Below are 22,068 nucleotides of genomic sequence, written 5' to 3'. Positions count from 1 at the left end.
CTGATCCATTAATAGTAATTGCACAGTGCATGTTACTAGACCTTTTTTCTAACTCAGTAGTTAGGAATAGGATGTTTGGATAAAAAGCTTCTATTCAACTCGCTTAGACCTAGGGCGTGATGCTATCATCCGATGAAACACGTAACTGAACCCTCTACCTGAACCTGAAGTCCCTTTATCTGAAACAAAAACTGCCCCTTGAACATGTCCATTTTTTAATCGTCAAATGATTTGTGATTTCATTGAACGTCTTTGATCGAAAGCTTTCAAGTGACAATAACCGAACCATGTGTTGATTATTTATTAAAGCGTAATTAAGTTTATTCAACATGATCTATTTTGTAAACGATACTTGCCAAGATTGAGCTTGGATTGATCACCGTCACTATTTAGCTACTCGCCTATAATGCGTGCTGAACGACAGACAACTTAAAAATATTATCTGTGTAACTGTGCAAATGAACGCATTTAGTTAAAATATAACAAAGCCGGCATTTAATCCATCGAACATATTTATATTTGTTCTTTTTAAACCAGTGTAAGGTTAACGCCAAATCAAAGCAAGCCTTGCAGACTGGTTTTGTTTAAACTGTCGTGCATCAAGTAAAGCTAAGTAAAGCCTGTTTCTACTTCGCAGTGTTCATCCCAGCCATAAAACTGCATGAAGGATAACAAGACTCCGTAGACCTGTGCTTCAGGTTTCCAGGAGTCCCGTGTAACACAATAATATCGAAGGCCTGAGAGTAATACATATATGAGGCCGTGTATGAAAGATTTAACAAATTAGAAATTCAAGAATTTAAACATGCTAGGTACATGCACATCACTTAATAAGTCATTTCACAAAAATCGCATCTAATTGTTTAGATTAACCTTCACTTTTATTGATCTCATCCCATTGACTCAACCACCTAAAAAAAATATAGAGAACATGAGGAAAAGTAACACGTTTACATGCAGGCGAAGGAGTTATACTTCAATATTAATCGCGAACAATATCAACAGCGACTAAAGACCGTTGCCTGTCTTTCACACTTTTACACAAACACACGAAGGTTTAATAAAGGGAGTCGCGGCGCGATATCTATCTCTTTCATTCGAACAAGCAAAGGGCTGACCCGAAGTAAGCTTTCTATACTAATGTCCTTTTTATTGTGTATTGTAATTACTCTACTTGCTCGCCTCCATTGTCTTGTAAAAGTGACAAAGAATGTGTTGTATTCACACACGAGATGAAAGAACTCCTTTACCTTAAGTTGCATAATGTCTTTCTCAAGGTTATAATCAGTGTGAAGAGGGTGTCTTGCCTCATTTAAAACGGGTGTTGTTCTTCATACTGGTTGTTGCTTAACTTATGCTAATCTTAAACTTTTATGTACCAATATGGTTTTAATAAATCGCTAAAATTATTAATTTAATGAACATTGTGTATCAAACGTTTTGATACGATTTAAATAAATGGACGAGGAGGATTACGGTATTAGGTTCTATTTACCTCTGGCTTTAACTTCGCCCTGCTATATAAATGAACAAATGTTGCAGATCGTAACAAAAAACTTTCTTATAGTGTTTTATGACATATATGATTTACACATTTGATAGTGAAACACTCCTCGACTTTAACGAATCACCTAACGTAAACTGTCTACCCGCGCTCCCCGAAAAAAACTGTTTCTTTTAATTTTGAAATGAATTGCTTTTAAGGCAAAGAAGTCCATTAAACCCTTTAGTCTCAATATCATTGTACAGCATGTTGTAATCGATATTTAAAAAAGTTAATTTTTGTACTCCGCTTTCATCGAGGATACCTCAAGTTGAGGTTACAATTACGTCGCTCGCCTATGCTACTGGAATATATATTTAAGGACAAATTAAGCTTTGTAAAGTCCCTATTGTCACACACCATAGATACTTTATTTTGTCTTGAATGAAAAAATAGCCTCAGATTATCGTTTTGTGCTTAAACCTTTCATTACTTGAACCAAGATCTGTACTATAGCTACCAAGACGTACATGCATCAAGTTGGGTCTGCTGGGGGAGGGGAGCATTTAAATGATAAACGAGGAAGTCTACCTGCAAAAGCAGCAGCAGTGGTTTAAATAATCGCTATCTAGACTCCTTTTTCTTTGACAGCAACATAAAAAGTGTTTAGGGAGAAAGTCACACAAAGACCCGACGTTGTTTTGTCTTCAGCATTTCCTCTTCCTTGTTATCTGCAATTACTATCGTCAATTAATGAAATCGAGAAAGCAATTAAGTGACGGCACATTGAATATAGTCACTAGGTGCATTTCGCTGAGTGTTTACAAGATCTAGCGACACATTTTATCGCCACGCGTTCTAGTTTGATTAGTTTAGAAAATTAAACAGTTACTCTGTCGGCTCTCCGTCATTGCTATGAATCTGACATCGAATTTAGTCCAAAATATTAGTAAATTCAGAATTATTAGCTAAAACGTAAATTGCCCTAATTTGTCAGATAATCAAAAATGCCGGTGATCCACGCGGAGGGTACGCTTTCCTGAAGGTAGCGGCGACGAACGGCGACGATATTTTTCTGAATAGTGAACCTTTATTAGTTACGAAAAGCCCCCTTTTCAACAGGCGCGTTTTATTAATTACTTCATGTCACAAAGTTAATTTATACAGGCAAAACTTTATTTTAAGGAAATAGTTTCACGAAATGAACGAGAGTAAAATATTAGTCGGCACAAATATAAGGCATACAACAATGAGTCATGTTATGGATCATGTTATGGGCCATGTCGGATTATAATGGCATACCTTTATGCAAAACAGTCTATCGTTTCTTCCACCGCGAGTCCCTTTATTTAATGTAATGTATTACTCATTACCCGTTTCATTTGACACTCTCTCTTTTTATCTCCCTTCCCCTTTCTCTTGTTAGAAGGAGGGTACATAATTAAGCACTCAAAATCTGCACCACCAATCCTCAGAAAAACAGAAGTCAACGAACGAGTGGGCTGATCCACAACATCTGACACAGCAGAATGAATCAAATAACAGCTAGCACAAATTTATATGCAGTTAGCTATAGTGTCACTACATACATAATCAGCTGCACGCGCGAAGCTGTTGAACAAAAGGATAGTTCGCTACGGGAGACCGTTTGTTTACATAAGTACTCTAAGGGGGCGTGGCTACCCAGGCGACCAAGCGATTAGGCTAGTTACTATATGCCGTCAACAATCGTTTAGCGACCCTATCATTATACACTCTCTCTATTGTATTTTCCACCGCATTAATCGCAGTGTAATCTTCAAATGGTCCACGGGGTAAATGTACACATTCTTAATCCGAGTACGGTAAGGCTGTGTTCACATCAGAGGCAACTCATACCAGAAATCAGACTAACTGACATCATCAGATGACCAAATTTTGACCCCCCCCTCCCACACACACACACAAACACATGCATGAGCACACACCATATTTTAAAATCAAATCCTGGTGCTGTGATGTGGTCAGTTAGGTTATTCTCTCTTGAGTCATAATAGTTAGGAAACCTGGAGTCCTTCATTGTGTAACATTGCTTTAAATGAAATATTACAGATTAATAGTGAACAGGAGTGCAGGCCAATTTCATTTTATAGTTTGTCCTACTTTTAACCTGCTTCAAATCTGATAAAGTGATAAAATATAAGAGAGGTTTGACCTTCCAAACAGCTAGTGGTTTAACCAAGATAAAGTCTAGTTATAGGTAACCACCCTTGAAACTAGCATGTGGAAAAAAACTCTTAGTAACTCACCTCTTCGCTGCAGGCTTATCAGGCGTTTTATCTGTACTCTTTGTGTTCTCTTCAATTTTCTTTTCTTGCGTTGGTTCTTTTTTTGAATTGGTTTTTGGTGCTAGTATGAAATAAGGTAAATTATGTTATCTGGTGGTTTAAGTAGTATAGGCTTGGTTCTTACTCATTATTAAACTGAATTTCTCTATCAAAATGTTTTTCAAACAGAAACTAAAATCGATGATATCTGCAGAATAAAAATAGTAACATCCCCTTTTTCAAATTATTTTGGGATTTAAGAAATAAAATATTTCTTACCAAAGAAACTGTGTAACTCTTGCTTTACTACCTTCTTTTCTACTTCTTTTTCCTCTGATACAACTGAAAAATCAAATATTAATCTTAAAATAACTGAAAATGGATACCAAACAGGTAGCATTTAAATGGTTATACATAACTTGTATCTTATCAAAAAAATTAAATGTAAATAAACAACAAGGCAGCAAAGCTGTCAAATGTACAGACAAAAAGCAGGAAATAACAAAATAGGCTACTGTCAATTCTGATGCAAAAGTACATTATGTTAAACTGCAAATTCAACATCAAATTTTAATTATGCTCAACAGGTAATACCAATTTAAGTAAAATGTGAAACAAGCATAAGGCTTCAGGCCCATGGGAGTTCAAGTTCACACTTTGAAAATGTAAAACTTCCAGAAAAAGAAGTCAATTAGACTGCTTTTCCAACTCAGGCTGCATTTTAGTCCTGTATTTCTTTTTTGAAAGTTTGGCAATCATAAGTAACATGGTTTTCCCATAATGGTCATCATGGTAGCAGCACCCAAAATTGTGTTTTCTTCTATTCTGATGCAATATTACATAATGGTTAACAGCAAAATGACAATCAATTTTTAATAACAAAATATATGTATCATGGATTTTCAGAAAATGTGACTAGCCTGGGTCTTCAAGCCTGTGGAACTTCAAAGTCACACCTTGAAAATGCCAATATGTGAAAAATTAAATTTTCACAAAAAAACTGTTTATCTGGCAGATTGCATTGCCTACTGAAGCTGTATTTTAGTCCCATGTTTCTTTCCTGTAAGTTTGAGAACAGTAAGTGACATGGTTTTTCTTAAAAGGTAATCATGGGAGCAGTGCCCAAAATGATTTTTTTTTCAAATTTTGCTGCAATATTACATAATGTTTAACAGCATAATGACCATCAATTTTTAATAATAAAATATTAGTATCATGGATATTCAGAAAATGTGACTAGCAAAGGTCTTCAGGCCCATGGAACTTCAAAGTCACAACTTGAAAATGCCGAAATGTAAACAAGACAGCACTGTTCTGAAATGTTTTTTCCCCCATTTTTAACAATTTTTAACATAAAACAAAATTAACAGTTTACTGCCATTTTTATATGATCAACTAAGAAAATTGATGTGATGAGAAAAATATCAATAGAGCAGTGTTAAATGTCCAATTTCTTCCATTCTGAGATTCTGAACATAGTGAATGATTGAATCTGACAAATTGCAATGATATGAGTTTATTTCCATTTTTGAAACTTTATTACACAATACACGATAACATGTTTACCATCATTTTTACAAAATCAACTAACAATGTTGTAAAGATGCAGGAAATGTCAAACAAACACTTTCACGTATCTTATTAGTTTAATAATGAGACTGTTAACATGCCTAAAAATTGAATCTGAGGAAATGTGAAAAAACAGCATACCTTCTAAAATAATGGCACGATTATGCTGATTTACGAACTCAACCTGCATTTTAGTAAAATTGACCACTCCTGTGACTTTCATGACTATTGGCCCATCTGTTTTTCTTATATTGTGTTTACAGTGTTGCATATATGCTGAAAAGTGTAAAAAACAGCATAACTAGTAAAACAGTGGCCCGATCATGCCGATTTTCGAACTTGACCTGCGTTTTAGTAAGATTGATTACTCCTGTGAGTTTCATGACAACAGGTCTATCGGTTTTCCTTGAAATGTGTTAACAGTGTTGCATATATGCTAAAAAGTGAAAAAACAGCATAAATCCTACAATAATGGCCCGATCATGCTGATTTTCGAACTTGACCTGCATTTTATGAATATTAGTCAGCTCTGTAAATATAAAGCCAAAAAGTAAAACTGTCTTCCACTTATGGTGTTAACGCTGAAAGTGCACGGCGACGGCGACAGCGACGGCGACATGATCGGCGACGGCGACGACAGACACAGGTGATGGCAATATGTACAGACACATCTGTGTCTGTACATAAAAAGGAAACTTGTCATTCAAATGTTTGATTAATTTTTAATGAAAAATGTTTTAATCCATATGGAGATCATGTTCTTATATTTAAATTAAATCACAACAACACAATAAATGGAATGTTTATGCTATGAGAATTAAAACCTATTCAATTCAGTTACCATTTCTCTCCTTGTCATTTCCTGAATCTTCTTTCTTTTCTTCCTTTACTTTCTTTCCTTTATCTTTCTTCTCTTGAGGTGATTTTTTAGATTTTGGCCCTTTCTTTTTATTAGGTGGAGACTTCTCTTTCACCTAAAACACTTAATCAGTTAGGTCCACCCAAAAATTTTTTTGAGTTTGATTTAAAAAACATCTCCGAATTTCAGGATTTAAGAGATTCCTGTACATCCCCAAACTTAAAATTTAATTGAACAAGTAGGAAAAATATCAGGGATAAAAATGTAGAATACTTATTTGTAAACAATCTTAATTTTTCTCCAAACAGGAAGTAATTCCCTGGAATTGTTACTATTTACTTTCAACTGGAGATTTAAAGTAAACAAGTTTCACTTCATGATAAAATTTTGCAGAAAAAAAAACAACCACACCATTTTCATAACCTGTACCAATTGTAAACTGACATACTTGCTCCTCCATTTCCACATCCTGGTCTTCATCAGGGGGTTTCTTAGAGACTTTGGCTTTTCCTTCTGGGGTGGCAGATTTACTCTCAGCTTTGTCATTTTTCTCCACATTATTAGTGTCATTTGCTGTTTCTTGGTCCAGTTTAGACTTTTTGTTGCCAGAGTCAGATTCTAGTGGTTTGTCTTCTTCAAGTTTACGCTTCTTCATATGTTTTCTTGCTAAATTAAACAGAAATTACAATGTTAAAGGGATAATAACTCTTCTTATGAGATCTATATTTCACAATAAAAACATTGTGAATAACTCATAGAAATAAAATATATTCTGTTTTATCAGGGAAAAAACGGCAGTTATAGCTATTATTCTGATATCTGAACTTGTCTTTAGACCACATGACCTCCACTGATGGCTATACTCTGTTAAAATCTCTTACTAACTTTGAATGTGAAAATGGATTCATTAACCATTGGCAAGTATGGGAAAATTGTTGTTTACTCCAGGAAAATTCATTTTTTGGCCGAAACGAAGAGTTATTATCCATTTAAGTTTTTTTGAAGTGCCCAGTAAAAATTTTACTTTAGAACAGCTTTTAATAATTACTTCTTTCTCTAAACTCTCTGATTTCACATTTTCAGCTTTAAGAGAAAGTGCTTGTGCACAAAGGCATGCAGTGTTTGTCACTTAGGAAAATTAATTGATAAGTAGCTGGACTGAGTGTCTGACTGGTGGAAAAACTTCTGAAAGTTGTCGACCCCGGGCAGACAGTCCAGCATTAATTTCGAACACTGCAAGCATGCATGTAAATGCTTAACAAGCCTGGTAATGGCTCAATCGTTTCAAGCAGGAAAGTTGTGAATTTTACAGATACTGTATTTTTCTAAATATTGAATTATAAAATGAGAACATTCCTATCCAGTGGTAGCAACACAGTTGAAAAGCAGACTATCTAACCGTTCTTAAAAAAAAACGTTCTTAGTAAAAGCACCAAAATGATACACAGCAATGTATTTTTTAAAGATTCAAAAATTATGTATCTGAAAAATTGATAATTTTTCCCTGTTGAAATGATTGAGCCATTACTGTATTTGCCATCTTATGGACCTATTGCCCCTAAAACACCTTGTCACATTAAGACCTATGTTGCACTATGTTCGACTAGTCACCTGTTTTCCTCATTGGTATACCATGTGGAGATGCCACAGCAGGACTGGAAGAGCTGCAAGACGCTTGGCTCAGAGGTTTGGGTGGGGATCCTACCACCTCCACTTTGTCATATTTGTCCTAAAATCAGTCAAAAATGGTAAAATTGTTCACAAATAAACTATTGAAATTAAAAACCAATTTACAAAGATTTTTCCATCAGGATCTTTAAAGATCATCAAATGTACTTTTTAGCCTGTATTACATCAGCTTTAAGTCAATTATCTTTCTACGAAATCGATCCATTTTTGTTGAAATTTTAGGAAAAAAAGAATGTGTATGCACATAGTGATATCTTGCAAAAACATGATACACCTCTGAAGAGAAGACTGATGAATAAATACCTCTACATCATTTTTTATCTCTTCCTTCTTTTCTTTTTCTTCCTTGGGATTTTCTTCATCTTTTTTTTCTGGAACTTCCATTGGAATATCCTTCTCTTCCTCTTCCTCATCATCACTCTCAATAATTCTTCTTCCTTTCTTGTTCTTGGCCCGACTTTTCAGGGGCGAATCCTGGTCTTTGGAAGGGCTATGATTTTTTTGTTTTAGGGGTGATTGTGGTTTTTGACTGGAGTAGAAAAAATGTTGGTACTACATATAAAAATGTAAATAGCTATGCAGGCAAGGCATCATAACACCCTGTGTTACAAACTATTTGGGCTATAAATGACCAGATCTTGGGAAAGGGTGTGTCCTCCATCACACTTTAAAAGTATCCCAGACAGCCTCAGTAATCTGGCCCACGTCTGGCTCAGATCTGGCAACGTCTGGCAATATCTGGGCCAGATTTTGCCAGACACTTGCCAGATCTGGGCCAAGTCTGGCAAAGTCTGGCATTTATGCCACATTTTGCCAGACACTTGCCAGATCTGGGCCAAGTCTGGCAAAGTCTGGCATTTATGCCACATTTTGCCAGATGCTGCCCAGACTTGGGCCAGATATGGTACTTTCATTTTCAATTTTTATTTTCTATTTATTAATTTTTTATTGACCAGTGAGCTGAATGCATTGAACTGACGTCATTTGATAAATTTTGATTTAATTTATCTCTGTCTCTTTTCTTCAAAGTCCCCTCATAAGTGTGCTATTTGTTTAATTTGACTTGACATTTGAATGAATTCACTGTTCTAAAACTTTTTTGAACTACTCGTTCCGCTGTTGTAAGATTCCGCTTTTTATGCTAAGCCGGTCAAGGACCCGGTTGTAGCGTTTCTTAGAGTTATGGATATGAAAAAAGCACAAGCGTATCAAACTGATACAATTCGTTGAGTGATTTGATTCGTGATGCGATTTATTTCGAAGGCATCAACACTGGCGACGAGGATTAACACTAGTGCAAAACTGTGAGCCAACTTTCTTTGAAAAAATGGAGGAAAAATGTGAAATTACGGAATTCGAACCGTACAGAAGTCCGGAGACATTAGGCCCTTTAGGGTCACGCTCGACGCGATGGCTAGACAGTTTTAACCTCTTCGCTGACGGAAAAGATTGATCTTTTCAAAACCAACGGACGGCATGAATAATGAACAAAGATAGAAAATTAAAAATACATGACAGAGGAGACGCGCGCTTATGTTGTATTCAGCAGGGACAGGTGTACAAGATATTTTCAGGACTCTCCCAAACACAGGTTAGAAACATGAATATACATAAGACAGTTAACGCTTTGAATGAAATTGGAACACCAGAAACTGTGAGTATGATGAAACCGAAGTTATTTGACAAACTAAGCCAGTCTAAACATTACGAGTTTAGACATGAAAAACGAAGTAGAAACTCCCTGACTGAGAAAACATGGAACGTTGGATCACTTTGCAAAAGTCTGCAAAACTGAAACTATTATTCATGTAAATGACAGCTTTGAACATGATAATCCAGGAGTGCATATACATTTGGTGTGGGAACCAATGCAATATACACAGAAGACATGGAGGAAATAGAGGAGGTGTTAATCTCAGTGTATTACCAGATTCAGGTGCATATTGTAATATCATTGATGAAAATACATGGAGAATGCTGAAATCCAAGAAAAATAAATGTGGCTCTTGTGGAGGACCAGAAAACAAACAGTATTATTCATACACGTCTGAGAAACCTTTAAAAGTGAAGGGAACATTTAAATGGGGCGTAAAGGCAAGCAAAGAAAGAGACCAGTAGTAGTGAAAGGACATGGGATTTGATATGAGTTGATTAGTTTTGAGAATTTTCAGTGTGGTTTAAGGAATAAAAGTTGGAGTTCATATGCTATTCTGCAAATGTTTGAAAAGACATTTTAAAGACCGAACTGTCAATTAACATGTTTTGAAAGAAAGGAAGGGATGTTGTGTTTTGACTTGACATTTGAATGAACTTTTGTTAACTTTGTAGAGTTACTTGTTCCATTGTTGATTCCTTTAATAATTATAAGCTTGTCAAGGAGCCGGATGTATCATTTCTTAGTGTTATGGATTTGAAAAAAGCGCAAGCATTGCAAACTTGTTCAATTCATTGAGTGATTTGATTCGTGATGTGATTTAATTCAAAAGCATTGATACTGGGGATTGTTTTTGTGCACATGTAATTCTCTTTAAATTGTACATCTATATCTGTGCTGGAGTATACATATTTTTTTTTCAGAATTTACATGTATGTACAGTACTGTAGCCAGCATGCAAGTTGAATTGAAACAGTTACTGCATGGTTATTTATAATTTTGTTATAACTCTCCATCATGTAAAAAACAATGTTTTTTCATTCATTATTAAGGATTTATTCATTACAAAACTATATTCATTAGTGATTATTATTATTAATGATATGTTTGAATTAGTTTAAAAATGACAATGTATAATATTATTTAGGTTGAGGTGTGCAAAAATATTTCCCCCTCAAACCCCTCCCCCCCCCCCATGTACATGCATAATTAATTACAATTTTTGTAATTTGTGTTAATTCAGATTCGATGAGCAGCTTTGTGTTGAAAAAAAAAATTGTTGTTATAACTGTGTTCTTTGCATGTATGTAAGTGACATTTCCTCCTGTTAAGTGTCTGTATATTTGCCTTTTTGCAGTGTAGTTTTTTTTTTCAAACATACATTGTTTTGTACAAAAAGACAAGGAGTGACCCTTAATTTGTTACATGTTAGTTGCCAGCAAGGTTATATAATGTGTAATAATTTTGTTTAGGGTTTTAGTACAGAATAAATACTTGAATCTTGAATCTTGTATGTCTTTTTTTATAGTAATCTTATTGAATAATTAAAAATAATTAAAAAAAAAAAAAAAAAAAAAAACAATCTGGGCCATATGTGGTCCATATCCGGCCCTAATCTGGCCCACATCCGGCATGCCATACCTTTGCCAGATATTGCCAGATCTGGGCCAGATCTGGCCACATGAGCAAATGTGAAATAATAAAAAAAAAACAATCTGGGCCATATGTGGTCCATGTCTGGCCCTAATCTGGCCCATTTAAATATGATCTGGCCCACATCTGGTCCACATCTGGCATGCCATACCTTTGCCAGATATTGCCAGATCTGGGCCGACATCTGGCCACATGAGCAAATGTGGACTGGGCCAGATGTGGCAATGTCTGGGCCAGATCTGGCCCAAACATTGCCACATCTGGCCCACATCTGGCAAGCCATACGTGGGCCATACCTTTTGCCAGACGTTGCCAGATCTGGGCCAGACGTGGGCCAGATCACTGAGGCTGTCTGGGATATCATTTGCAAATATCATTTTGTATTGTTTCACAAACCAGTTTGATAACGACTTATGCTTTTTATTCCAACTATGCAGTAGTGTTAGCAATTATAAGCAGCATTTGTCATTGATGCTACAGGTAGTCATGAGAGTTTGTAACACAGTGTGTTATGAGACCTTACCTGGGCACCTTGTAGTAAAGCCCAAAACTGAGACAAGACAAGGTCAGGTGCAATCAAGCTCTTTCTTCTTTTACTTGCACATGAGGATGTTAAGCAAATATAAGTTTTTTTTTCGAAGGGATGAGATATTAAAGAGAGAAGTATGCTATGTAACGGTAAATTCTAAATACATCGTTCACATTAACTACTGTCACAGTGTACCTCTTAGTAGTGCTGTTAACATTCCCTTCCTTAGGCTTTGGCTTCTGAGAAGGAACACCCGCATTTTCATCCTTCGCTTTTGGCCTCCCAGGTGAGAAGAACGATCTGAAAAAAATTGGCAACATTACACATATGTTCTCTTAGATAACAGCAAAATGGAACGTCATTGTAATTGTACTTACGTGATGGATTTTTGCATTTTGATGCTGTATATTATTGCTTGGTTTCGCGCCACTTCACAAGGTCAAGGACGTAGCAAAGCAAATCTCCTCTAGCAAAAGAGTTTTCTGCAAGGAGGCAGCACCGCACGGCTTCGATCATAACAGGAAAGATTCAAAAACGTTAGACCACGGTGGAAGTGAAGAACAAAAGACTCGGACGTGGTGTAACTCGGATAACTGCACGTCTCGAATGAATGCGTTATAACCCGCTAATGGGCCCGTGGTCTAAATAAGATAGACCCCTCGTCAGCGAGGGTTATGTGACATCCACTCGTGCTACGCACTCGTGTATGCCACATAACCCCCGCTGACTCTGGGTGTATCTATTACATACACGCCTTTAAAAAACTCACACGAAAATAGACTAAAAGCGAGATCAAAGGGGAAACATTACTTATATATATTTTCCATTCAATTTGTTAAGAACCGTTCACTTTACGTAACATGAATGTCTTTAATCCTGAGAGACGACGCTCGTAAGGTACGTGCTGCCACCTTTCACTGTCCTAAGCAGCAGACGCGGTGCAACAACTTGTACCAATCAATTTTCATATTCGGTGAGATTGACGGTCCTCCCCCCAAATTTGTTTTTATTAATAAAATTTACAAATCAAAGTTTTACGAAGCACACGCGTGTGGAGTCAAATCAATAACAGGGAAAAACGCAAAACCGATTGCCTTGCGGCACCAATAACAACAACTTTTCTCAATTGCATATTTATGTACAAATGTTATGTTACATCAATTTGCCACATTGATCTGTGCATAGCACACACTGGCAGTGATCCTAGTGGTAAATGCTATAATAAAACATTACTCCTTCTCCAACAAGGAACAATTCAGTATATATGTAAAAAATAACAATGTAGAATTTGTAAATAACCGTCTTCATAGTGGTGAAATAAGAAATGGGCAAATCCTTTTCAGTGTCCAGTTGGACACGTCCCTCTAGTACCATTTAAAACCCTAAACCGAGTTTTTTTCTCTTTTTTTGGAAATGTGCAAATACCAAAAAACTGACACTCCTGGATTCACAAATTCGTATTGCCAACATGGATTTGATGAACTTGTCTTACAGTCTGCTGTACTAAGTAACGTTGTCTTTAAGAGAGAGTCATCTTGGAACTTGGATAGTCTATATACAACTTCTTGTACAAATTTCATTTATTATGTAAAATTGATCTAAGTCTCAGCCTTCCTCAGGACGACTGGTGTATTTTTTCTAGTGTTCTCTTGCCCCACCAAGATTCCAAATCAAAAGGCTCAAAATCTGAAAGTATAAAGAAATTGTCATTTACACTTGAAACTTACATCTCATAACAAAAGCAAGCACACTTACTATTGAAAAACAAAACAAGGAACGATTCCTGGCATTGGACTAGCAAAATGTTATCATTTCTTGTGTTTACAAAGGACAATTTAACATAAATTTAAGTGAAACATTTATGTGCACTTTCTCACCTGATAATTTAGGATTTGGAGTTTTCTCCTGATAAAAAATAGGCCCTGAAATAAGACAATAAAATAATTACATGTTCTCAATAAGGAACCAATAATAGAGCACATTACTATATTTAACAATTTTCTTTTTGTATTATTATTATTTTTTTTTTTTGGGGGGGGGGTCATCTTTTTTTTTCTATCATATGACATAAATACTACTTCAAGTTAAACAGGCACAATTATTGCCTTTGTATATTTTTATAGGATCTTAAATCTTTAACACCTACTTTTTCATGATAGTGAGAAAAAAGCAACACACACTTACCGTCTTTTCCCGACTTCTGACTCATTTCAATTTCTCTCTGCACTTGCTGCCATGCTAGGGAAAGAAAACAATTGCAAAAATAAAATCACATGTGAGATATCGAGTTGAATGTAAAAAAATAATAGTGACAGATTTATTTCCAACAGTTTTTCATGTAACATTATCTTAATAGCAAAAGATAAACATTGTAAGTTCTTTGATTCAAATTTGGAAATGAAGTTACATACATTGCACTCACTTTATAGCTACTTCATGCGAATGCCAGTAGATGCCCAGAATATACAATACAGACATTTGCTTGGCTTGCTCCCATTTCCTTTTGTGTCTTTACTCCATCTAAAACTCACCTTGCAGTAAGAATTTGACATTATCTTCATGGTGGGGAGTCACCGGCTCTGGAGCCGTTCTTGTTACGGGTCTCACAACCGCAGTCTTTTTGTCATTAAACAGGGGCCTTGGAGACCTACAAATTACAATTCAAAATATAATTACCTATCTTCTTAATAACCACAATAATTATATATATATATATATATATATATATATATATATATATATATATATAATTATAATTATATATAAATGAAGTGACTAATGAATAGCAGGTGAAAAAAGACAGGAGGAGAACTTTTCTTTCAGGGGACCTGCACTACAAGAAATCTGCAGGTCCTTCTTATTCTGTGCTGGTCCAAATGAAGTATTTTATTTCCATTTGTTTACATGTAATTTATTTTTATTTATTTCTTTTCACATATATGTTTCCGACCCAGAGGGTCTGGTTTATCAAAAATCTTGTCATTCTCAAGTGTCCGTGACCCATGCCTGGATGAAAAAGGCAGGTGAGAGAAAAATTTTAATTGGATATAAATGTAAATTCAAAGAACACAAACTACTGTCATGTACTCACATGACCCTTGGAACTGTCATTTTCAATTATTTCAGGCCAGAAAAGGCACAAAGCCAATATTATTGTAACGGACATTTCAATTCAGCACAATGCTGCACGAATCAAGTGGCAACACAGTGCACATAACTTTATTGTTCTCTTCTATTCAACCAAATCAAACATGCCAATACTGGGCGTACTGCCATTTTAGTGCTGAATCATATGTCCACTTTCAAGCAATTTATACTTTGAATTTCACAATTGTTCGGGTATTTAACTGAAAATATACAAAACCTTAAGGGTTTCATTGCTTTTTGCTCATTACAAATTGAAACATTCAATAGATGAGAACCAATTTAACAAATAAAGGCACAAACTCAAACACCTCAGTCAAGATTGAAGAAACCATTTAAAGGTTATCATGCTATCTTAAATTCTGTTGAAATTGGCAAGTGAAGGGTTTGTAGAAGATAGCCTCTATTTCCTGCTACCAAAACAAATTCTGACATTTGCCTTTGGACCAACAAGGTCCAGTAAAACTTAATGTTATCTACATGTGCTGGAAACATTTCAAGGGTGTCAAAATATTTAAAAGCTTTCTTGGAATGGTGATCTGCAAAGTAGCGTGAAGGGCAAGGAGGTTCTATGGTATTTACCTTTAACTAACCTGTTATTATCAGTGGTATTTACTGAATTGAAGTGCAACAGAAAAAGCTTTAAGGTGAGACTGATAGTAATAGATAAATACATAACATAGTCAACTTCTGTTTTTGAAGCCAACAGTTTGGTTCACGGGTAAAAATTGCCAAATAGCAAATGGACTGGAAAGTGAAATCACTTGCACCGGTTCTACAAATGGAGGTGTTATGAAACAATTTTGCACTTACATAAAGCAGGCAATTAAGCGTGAAATACAACAAAAAGGTAGAAAGCTGCACATAGCAATGTTGGAGTTTAACATTCTCGTATAAAGGTCTTATCCTGCTAACCTGAGATTGCACAATTTCGCTGCCCTATCTGACATTTATATGCACATTCCCTGCTTGTTTACCTTTACAGAAACAGCTGATATGATTCCTACACGTGGAGGATTGCATCAGGTGTGTGGCGATAAGCGAAGTGCTCAAGATTTTTCTACCAAATATAAGTTGTCTTTTGCAACTAACTCATTCAAGGTTATGATACTTCGACCAATTTATTCAGTCTGTGTGTTTGTTCACTTTGAGAAGGCATACTTACGTCATTGGAGCGGGGCCCGAAGGCTCACGCTTTGCTAGGTCTCGACTTTCAACCCTGTCGATCAGCTGCGTCGGCCCTAGAAATCGAAAGAAAATGGCTTAAAAACGGTCTACGAACTTCAATTTTTCACTATGCCAATTTTTATGACTTGACGAGCCCTATGAAACGTGCAATTTGTAATTTCACATACCTCTTCTTGGGTGAGTTGAAATTTTAGTGGAGCCTCTTGTCAAAGCATACATATCCTCGTGCCAGTAACATTAATCTGCGCAGTGATTTGCGCATCCACATCCGGGTACCTGCTTAGCAACTGGAGGTGAGAGTGCGCTTAGCTGGAGAATAATAGCGACATTTGTGGTTGATCGTTTGTTTTATTGTTTGATGAATAATGATTATTTGCTATGAATGTGTTTCGGTCATATTTAATGGATAGTAAACGGTAGAGTCATATACAAAAATAAGGATATATAGCATTATTATATACTTTTAAAAATCTCGCAATGACCTAAAGGCGCCGCTGGTGTAGTGGTATCATGCAAGATTCCCATTCTTGCGACCCGGGTTCGATTCCCGGGCGGCGCACGTACGATTTTTTTTATTTTTCGTAAAAATGTTAACAAACATTTTTAATGCGTTAAGTCATGCACATGTAAATGCAAAAGTCGATGGTCACATCGCCTGACGTAGCAAATCAAGACGGAGAGTCGGCAAAGAATGTGAGCATTATTATTAATTAATATGTAGGCCTTTGCACAATGAAGACGCGCAGAACCTACCCACGTACTGTACAAACAGCTACGGAAAAACAATAGTATGACTTATCATTGAAAGATTTATTGCAAATTGTTAAAAACTTATCAGCAATGTATGTATTTAAGCTAAAATATAAAATTAACTGAAAAATAAAATAAAGAACAAATGCCCCCATATATATTGGTATATATATATATATATATATAGGCCTACCACTGTTGGCCTGTGCATGTGTGTGTGTGTGTGTGTTAGTGTGTGTGTGATTAGTATAATGTCATAGCCCTTTTATTTTGTAAAAAAAAAAAAACATTGTTATTTTTATTATTATTCTAATTACAGAATGTTTGTCCTGTCGAAGCAAGGACCTGCATCCACAGCTATCATCCCCCCAGAAATGCATACAATGTACATAGATTTTTTTAAAAAGTTGCTATTCTCTCTTCCTCACTGAAAGCATATTTCACCTATTTTATTAATCAGTGTAACATGCCTGTGGTCAACACTGACTGGACAACAGCAGGAGAGAAAAATAAAGGACCAATTTTACAAGTGCTGAAAGAGCACAGTGACCAGGAGAGAAGGTTGTTTGCTCTGGAAATTGCTTCAGGTAAATCACCAATGATATAATTCCATGAGCAGGTATACAAACACTTGAGTTAAAGTTTTTATTAAAGAAATATTCATTAGAGGTAATTTTCTGAGTATAAGCCACAGCAGATTTGATATTTAATTTTTTTTAAATTTGAACTTTATTTCATTTTTACTTAATTAAACTTTTGTGATATAGTTATTGCCTCTCATTCTTTCCATGATAACGCAAATGTTTGGTGGGTACTAGTGTAGAGACATATAGATATAGTACAATATGTGGCTTGAGGGACGCTTCCAAGTATTATTTTTTCCCTATGTACATGTGTATACACTTTTTTACATACAGACAATGTAAATATTTCTAATCATTTCATGCATGTATGTATGTTTTTCTTTTATATTATTAATTCTTTGGCATTTATATTTGCAACATTTGTCCCTTTATTGCTAAACCATTAGTTTCTTTTACTTAATATTTATGAGTTAGAAAATTAGGATGGTTGGTTAATTTTTACAGAAGATTTTTGATATTTGCAATCCTGTGGTCCAGTGTATTCTTTAATGCAATCAATCCAGTTCTAATTCCCTTCCATCTTGCATCCACATCATAAAATCTTTTTGTCTAAATTACTTTATGTAATATCTCTATGTATACCTACCTTGACATCCAGTTTTGTTCTAGTGCCCACCCCCTCCCCCCTTTTTCATTAGTGAAATCCTGTATCCTCCTGTGAAAGTTTCAGTGATATTTTCAGCTTAATCATGTCTTCTCGTGCTGCTGTGAATGTGATGAGGTCAGCTGCAGCAGAGAGAAACAAAGACCACATTCTTCAAGTACTCAAGGAACATTTAGTTTCAGACAGTAGGCTTTTTGCTCTAGAGGTTGCTTCAGGTACTAAAATTGTGCCTTCTTTTTCAGGAACAAAATTTTTGAATTAAAGAGAGAAGAAAGTTGATAATGGTGCTTTAAATAACATGCTTTAATTACTTAATGACAGTGCACTATATTGCATTGTGTTTAAACAATAACATTTGAGTGGAGGATTGCATAGCCACAAAGATTGTTTTTTTTAGCATTGCCAATTTCTATATTTTGATAATCATCATCAGTCTTCATATGTTTTTAATGAAGTTCTTTTTTTTCCCTAGGACCAGGACAACATGTAGTGCATTTTGCAGAACACATGCCAAATGTCACATGGCAGCCATCAGAATGTGACAAAGACTCATTACAAAGGTAAATGCATGGATCTCTTTCAGTGATCAACTTGGGAGTTGTCCTAAACGCTCCAAAACTCCTAGATTGTATGGAAGTACTAGTATAATATCTATGAAAATGAACATTTTATGGTTAGATCATGCAGAATGCATAAGATTTTGTCAAAGAGCTTGAGTGACTTATTTAAGTATGGTCAGTTCCCCTACAAAAAGAATACTTGCATAAGTTTCACAGTATTACTAGAATTAGAACATTTTTTGATATTTTATACTTTGCTTTTACAAGTTGGCCAGAGAAGCTCAAACACACAAACCTGAGCATACTCAGAGCTAACTTAGTATAAATAACTTTTTTTTAATGATTTTTCCCTTCACAGTATAGCAGGATACATAGCAGCTAAAGAATCAAAGAATGTGCTGCAGCCAGTGTTCATTGATGCCTCGCAGCCTCTGTCCAAGTGGGCAGGAGGGAGCTTGATACCACAGTCTTGTGATCTGATAGTCAATATCAACATGATTCACATATCTCCCTGGAGTGCCACAGAGGTAACGAATAACTGTTTATATCTTACCTGAAATTACAACATAATATGTAGTTTTGCAAATTGAAATGATATTGTTTACTCATCAGTGTCCACATTAAGTTAACCAGTAAAACACACATACACATGCACATGCATGCACACATACACATACCCTGATGTACCCATGAAATGTCATGAAGATGTAATCAGAAATTAAACCTACACAAGTGAAATTTTTATGCTGAGATTTTTTAAAGGAAAGGATAAGTTAATTTTTTTATTATCTAGGGTTTGTTTAAAGCTGCAGGAGTTTTGCTTAAACCAGGTGCAATAATGGCAACCTATGGGGTAAGCTTTTATTAATATCTTATGTTTTGTTGAAAAATACTAATTACAAAAATTGGATTATCAAATAGCTTATTATACCACAAAGGATTGGGGCTTGGGGGGGGGGGTACAGGGGGCAGTGACTTTACCTTTCTCCCCATCATTAGCTTAATAATATCTAAAAATATTTTTCTTTACAGATAGTATTTTAGAAAATTTTGGTCTTGTTTTGCAACCATAACCCTTTTACTGAACATGTACATATAACTACAGGGTCTTCTTGCAGAAGCAGTTGTCCACCACACCTGGAGACTTAAATTATTAAGTCTCATTTAATACGGTGCACAAGAAGATTTGTGCATGTGACCATAGGTTGCAACTCTGGTTGGTCAATTTATAGCACACTTTTTTCTCACTTGTTGCTTGCACTGGCTTTTTTGTTCTTTTAATTCTTTGACTGGCCAATACACTAATATTGACAAATAGTCGAGAATATTAAAATTTCACAGCTTACCCACCCTGCCCCTCACATTCTTTATTGTTAAAGGTAAAGTTGGATTAGCCTGCAAAAAGGTTACTAGGGTAAGCCATACATGTAGTTGTTACTGTAAGTTATGTATGTATTTTCTTTTTCATTTTGTGGCTGGATTACTTAAAATATGCATTTTCCTCATGAAACAATGTTCTTTGGCTCTTGCTATGCCCCTTTACATTGGCTTCCAATTTAGCTTGAGGATGCATTCTTGGCCTTATGCTTTTTTAAAAATGTGATTAAGTAAGAATATATTGGGTATATCACAGGTGAAATTATGCAGCACTGTACATAGTTTATTGGAATAGTTTCGCAGTTGCACAGCAATATTTTTTTATAAAGATAATTTTTTTTTTCAAATTTATAGTAGAATACAATGCAAAAGTTGCTTTGTAGTCAGTAATTATTAACAGTTTAATTGTAAGCAGTAATAAGAACTGTTAACCCATTTGTCTGTTGTTTTAAAGGATTCTTTTCTTTTAAGAAAAGAATTAAAATTTTTCAACTGAGGCAGGTTATTTGTACATTGGTACTTAACCTTTAGCTGGATTTTTTTCACATGCAATTATATGGTATCAAAGAAAACCAAACACTTTTATCCCTCATGTTCCACTTTTCTCCCCCTCAACATAATCATAGATCTGCTTGTGATAATATATTGCTTATATCTATGTGAGAACATTTTAGAAAAGAATCTTTCTTTTCAGCCTTACATGATCAATGGAATGTTGACACCAGAAAGCAATGTGAGATTTGATCAAAGCCTTAAAGAAAGGTAGTTGGGAAGAATAATTCCTTTTTGCTATTGATAGAAATTTTTCAGAGGTAAAATAGATAAATGTGACATAGAGAATTTTTTATTTCAGATCAATTTTTGTTGTAAAGGGTCCTTACATGGGAATGAATATGAAAAAAAACTTGCACATCTAGTAAAATCTCAATTCTGTGTCTAAAATCTCTAATATAAATGTGACTGTCATAAATGTTACAAATGTTCTGACCAGCATGGAATTTCATAGGTGAGTACTAAGTAATTTTAAATGATAAAAATCAAGTAAAACTGTCAGATCTTGTAAATTCTTCAATTTAGCTGATTGATTTTCATTTCAGGTGTCCTGAATGGGGTATAAGAGATACTGCTGATCTGGAGAAATTAGCCAAAGAGAATGCATTGACTTTAGAAAAAATGGTAATGCTAACAAATCCTTGAAAATTTCAATTTTGTTTTAGATGCATAAATGTGGTCATATTAAGTGACACCATGCCAACAACTGTTTATTAGGATCGGATGAAGTATAAACAAAAATTACCAATTTTTCCCTCAATTGCTCAAAATGTAACTTTGTTGTGCACTCAGTATTTTTTGTGAGGTTTGCAAATTTTGAGATCTTTATATTTCCAGGTGGACATGCCAGCTAATAACAAAGTATTGCTGTTCAAGAAAACCAGTCAATAAGAAAATCTATACATTCCAGCATTAATTTAGAGAGACAGCATTAATTTAGAAAGACAGCATTAATCCAGAGGATGAAGACATGATCATGATGATTGATGTTCATTTTAAGACAAAAAATTATATGCAAAATACTTGTGATATTATTCAATATAAACAGACACAAGAGGCAGGATGTAATACCAACAGTTTTGTAAGAACATTGATCAGCTAAACCTAGAATGTCTATTAATTTTACATTTATTTATATACAAGCACATTAATTTTTCTTTTGACTCAAAATCAACTTTAAACATTTGTTATTGCATTTTGAACTCTGTATTATTTATAGTTCTACATTCAATTTGCAAATATAGCCGTTTCTAATTTCTTTTATCTAAACAATAAAATTTGCAAATATTTTGGATGAAAGCAGAGATGAAAATGGACTTAATCTTGCTAATGCCAGCACCAAGGGTGCCTAGATCTAATTAGGGGGTTCAGGAGGCAGAAATATATCTCCCAAATATTTGGAAGACTAATATCTGTGAAACACACTTTTCGAGATGTGAAATAGTTGTTTAACATAAGTTTTTTTCATTTGTCAAATTTTCTTTTTAGATCTGTAATGTTCTAAGCC

General features: G+C 35.0%; 3 protein-coding genes and 1 non-coding gene across 9 annotated transcripts in view; 2 read left to right on the top strand and 2 right to left on the bottom strand.

Annotated features, from left to right (window-relative positions):
- Nucleotides 1-12,337, bottom strand: part of LOC106176891 (DNA ligase 1) — a 35,623-nt gene extending 23,286 nt beyond the window's left edge. Inside the window, exons 1-8 of the mRNA XM_013559466.2 lie at nucleotides 12,120-12,337; nucleotides 11,938-12,042; nucleotides 8,210-8,435; nucleotides 7,829-7,946; nucleotides 6,666-6,883; nucleotides 6,200-6,332; nucleotides 4,069-4,131; nucleotides 3,772-3,871 (exon numbers count right to left, since the gene is read on the bottom strand). Of these exons, the coding sequence (XP_013414920.2) occupies nucleotides 3,772-3,871; nucleotides 4,069-4,131; nucleotides 6,200-6,332; nucleotides 6,666-6,883; nucleotides 7,829-7,946; nucleotides 8,210-8,435; nucleotides 11,938-12,042; nucleotides 12,120-12,136 (980 nt within the window). The 5' untranslated portion in view covers nucleotides 12,137-12,337. The remainder of the gene's footprint in view (nucleotides 1-3,771; nucleotides 3,872-4,068; nucleotides 4,132-6,199; nucleotides 6,333-6,665; nucleotides 6,884-7,828; nucleotides 7,947-8,209; nucleotides 8,436-11,937; nucleotides 12,043-12,119) is intronic.
- Nucleotides 12,338-12,859: 522 nt separating this feature from the next.
- LOC106176870 (MAPK regulated corepressor interacting protein 2) lies at nucleotides 12,860-16,366 on the bottom strand. The gene is made up of 6 exons (XM_013559432.2): nucleotides 16,242-16,366; nucleotides 16,052-16,127; nucleotides 14,274-14,389; nucleotides 13,927-13,980; nucleotides 13,620-13,664; nucleotides 12,860-13,428 (listed from the first exon to the last, which is right to left on the bottom strand). The coding sequence occupies exons 1-6, from the start codon at nucleotides 16,291-16,293 to the stop codon at nucleotides 13,358-13,360; spliced, it is 414 nt and encodes a 137-aa protein (XP_013414886.2). The 5' UTR covers nucleotides 16,294-16,366; the 3' UTR covers nucleotides 12,860-13,357.
- Nucleotides 16,242-21,863, top strand: LOC106176867 (methyltransferase-like 26). 6 transcript variants are annotated; one of them, XM_013559425.2, is made up of 9 exons: nucleotides 16,342-16,367; nucleotides 17,285-17,411; nucleotides 18,151-18,287; nucleotides 18,545-18,632; nucleotides 18,991-19,159; nucleotides 19,426-19,485; nucleotides 20,704-20,771; nucleotides 21,107-21,185; nucleotides 21,399-21,863. In XM_013559425.2, exons 3-9 carry the CDS (start codon nucleotides 18,158-18,160, stop codon nucleotides 21,450-21,452), a joined length of 648 nt encoding a protein of 215 aa, XP_013414879.2. In that variant the 5' UTR covers nucleotides 16,342-16,367; nucleotides 17,285-17,411; nucleotides 18,151-18,157; the 3' UTR covers nucleotides 21,453-21,863. The 6 variants fall into 6 exon arrangements, with proteins under 6 accessions (XP_013414882.1, XP_013414879.2, XP_086862168.1 ...); XM_087006041.1 differs by lacking the exon at nucleotides 16,342-16,367 and adding an exon at nucleotides 16,579-16,767; XM_013559428.2 differs by lacking the exon at nucleotides 18,151-18,287 and having other exon boundaries at nucleotides 16,242-16,367.
- On the top strand, nucleotides 16,563-16,633 carry Trnag-ccc (transfer RNA glycine (anticodon CCC)). The gene has a single exon. It is a non-coding gene; the product is annotated as a tRNA-Gly (tRNA).
- Nucleotides 21,864-22,068: the final 205 nt, after the last annotated feature.

Source organism: Lingula anatina, chromosome 2 (assembly GCF_051362555.1).
Source record: "Lingula anatina isolate TDL-2025a chromosome 2, LinAna3.0, whole genome shotgun sequence".
In the NCBI taxonomy this organism is placed as follows: domain Eukaryota; kingdom Metazoa; phylum Brachiopoda; class Lingulata; order Lingulida; family Lingulidae; genus Lingula; species Lingula anatina.
Note: the sequence above shows the minus strand (reverse complement) of the source record. Positions and strands in the feature narration are given on the sequence as shown.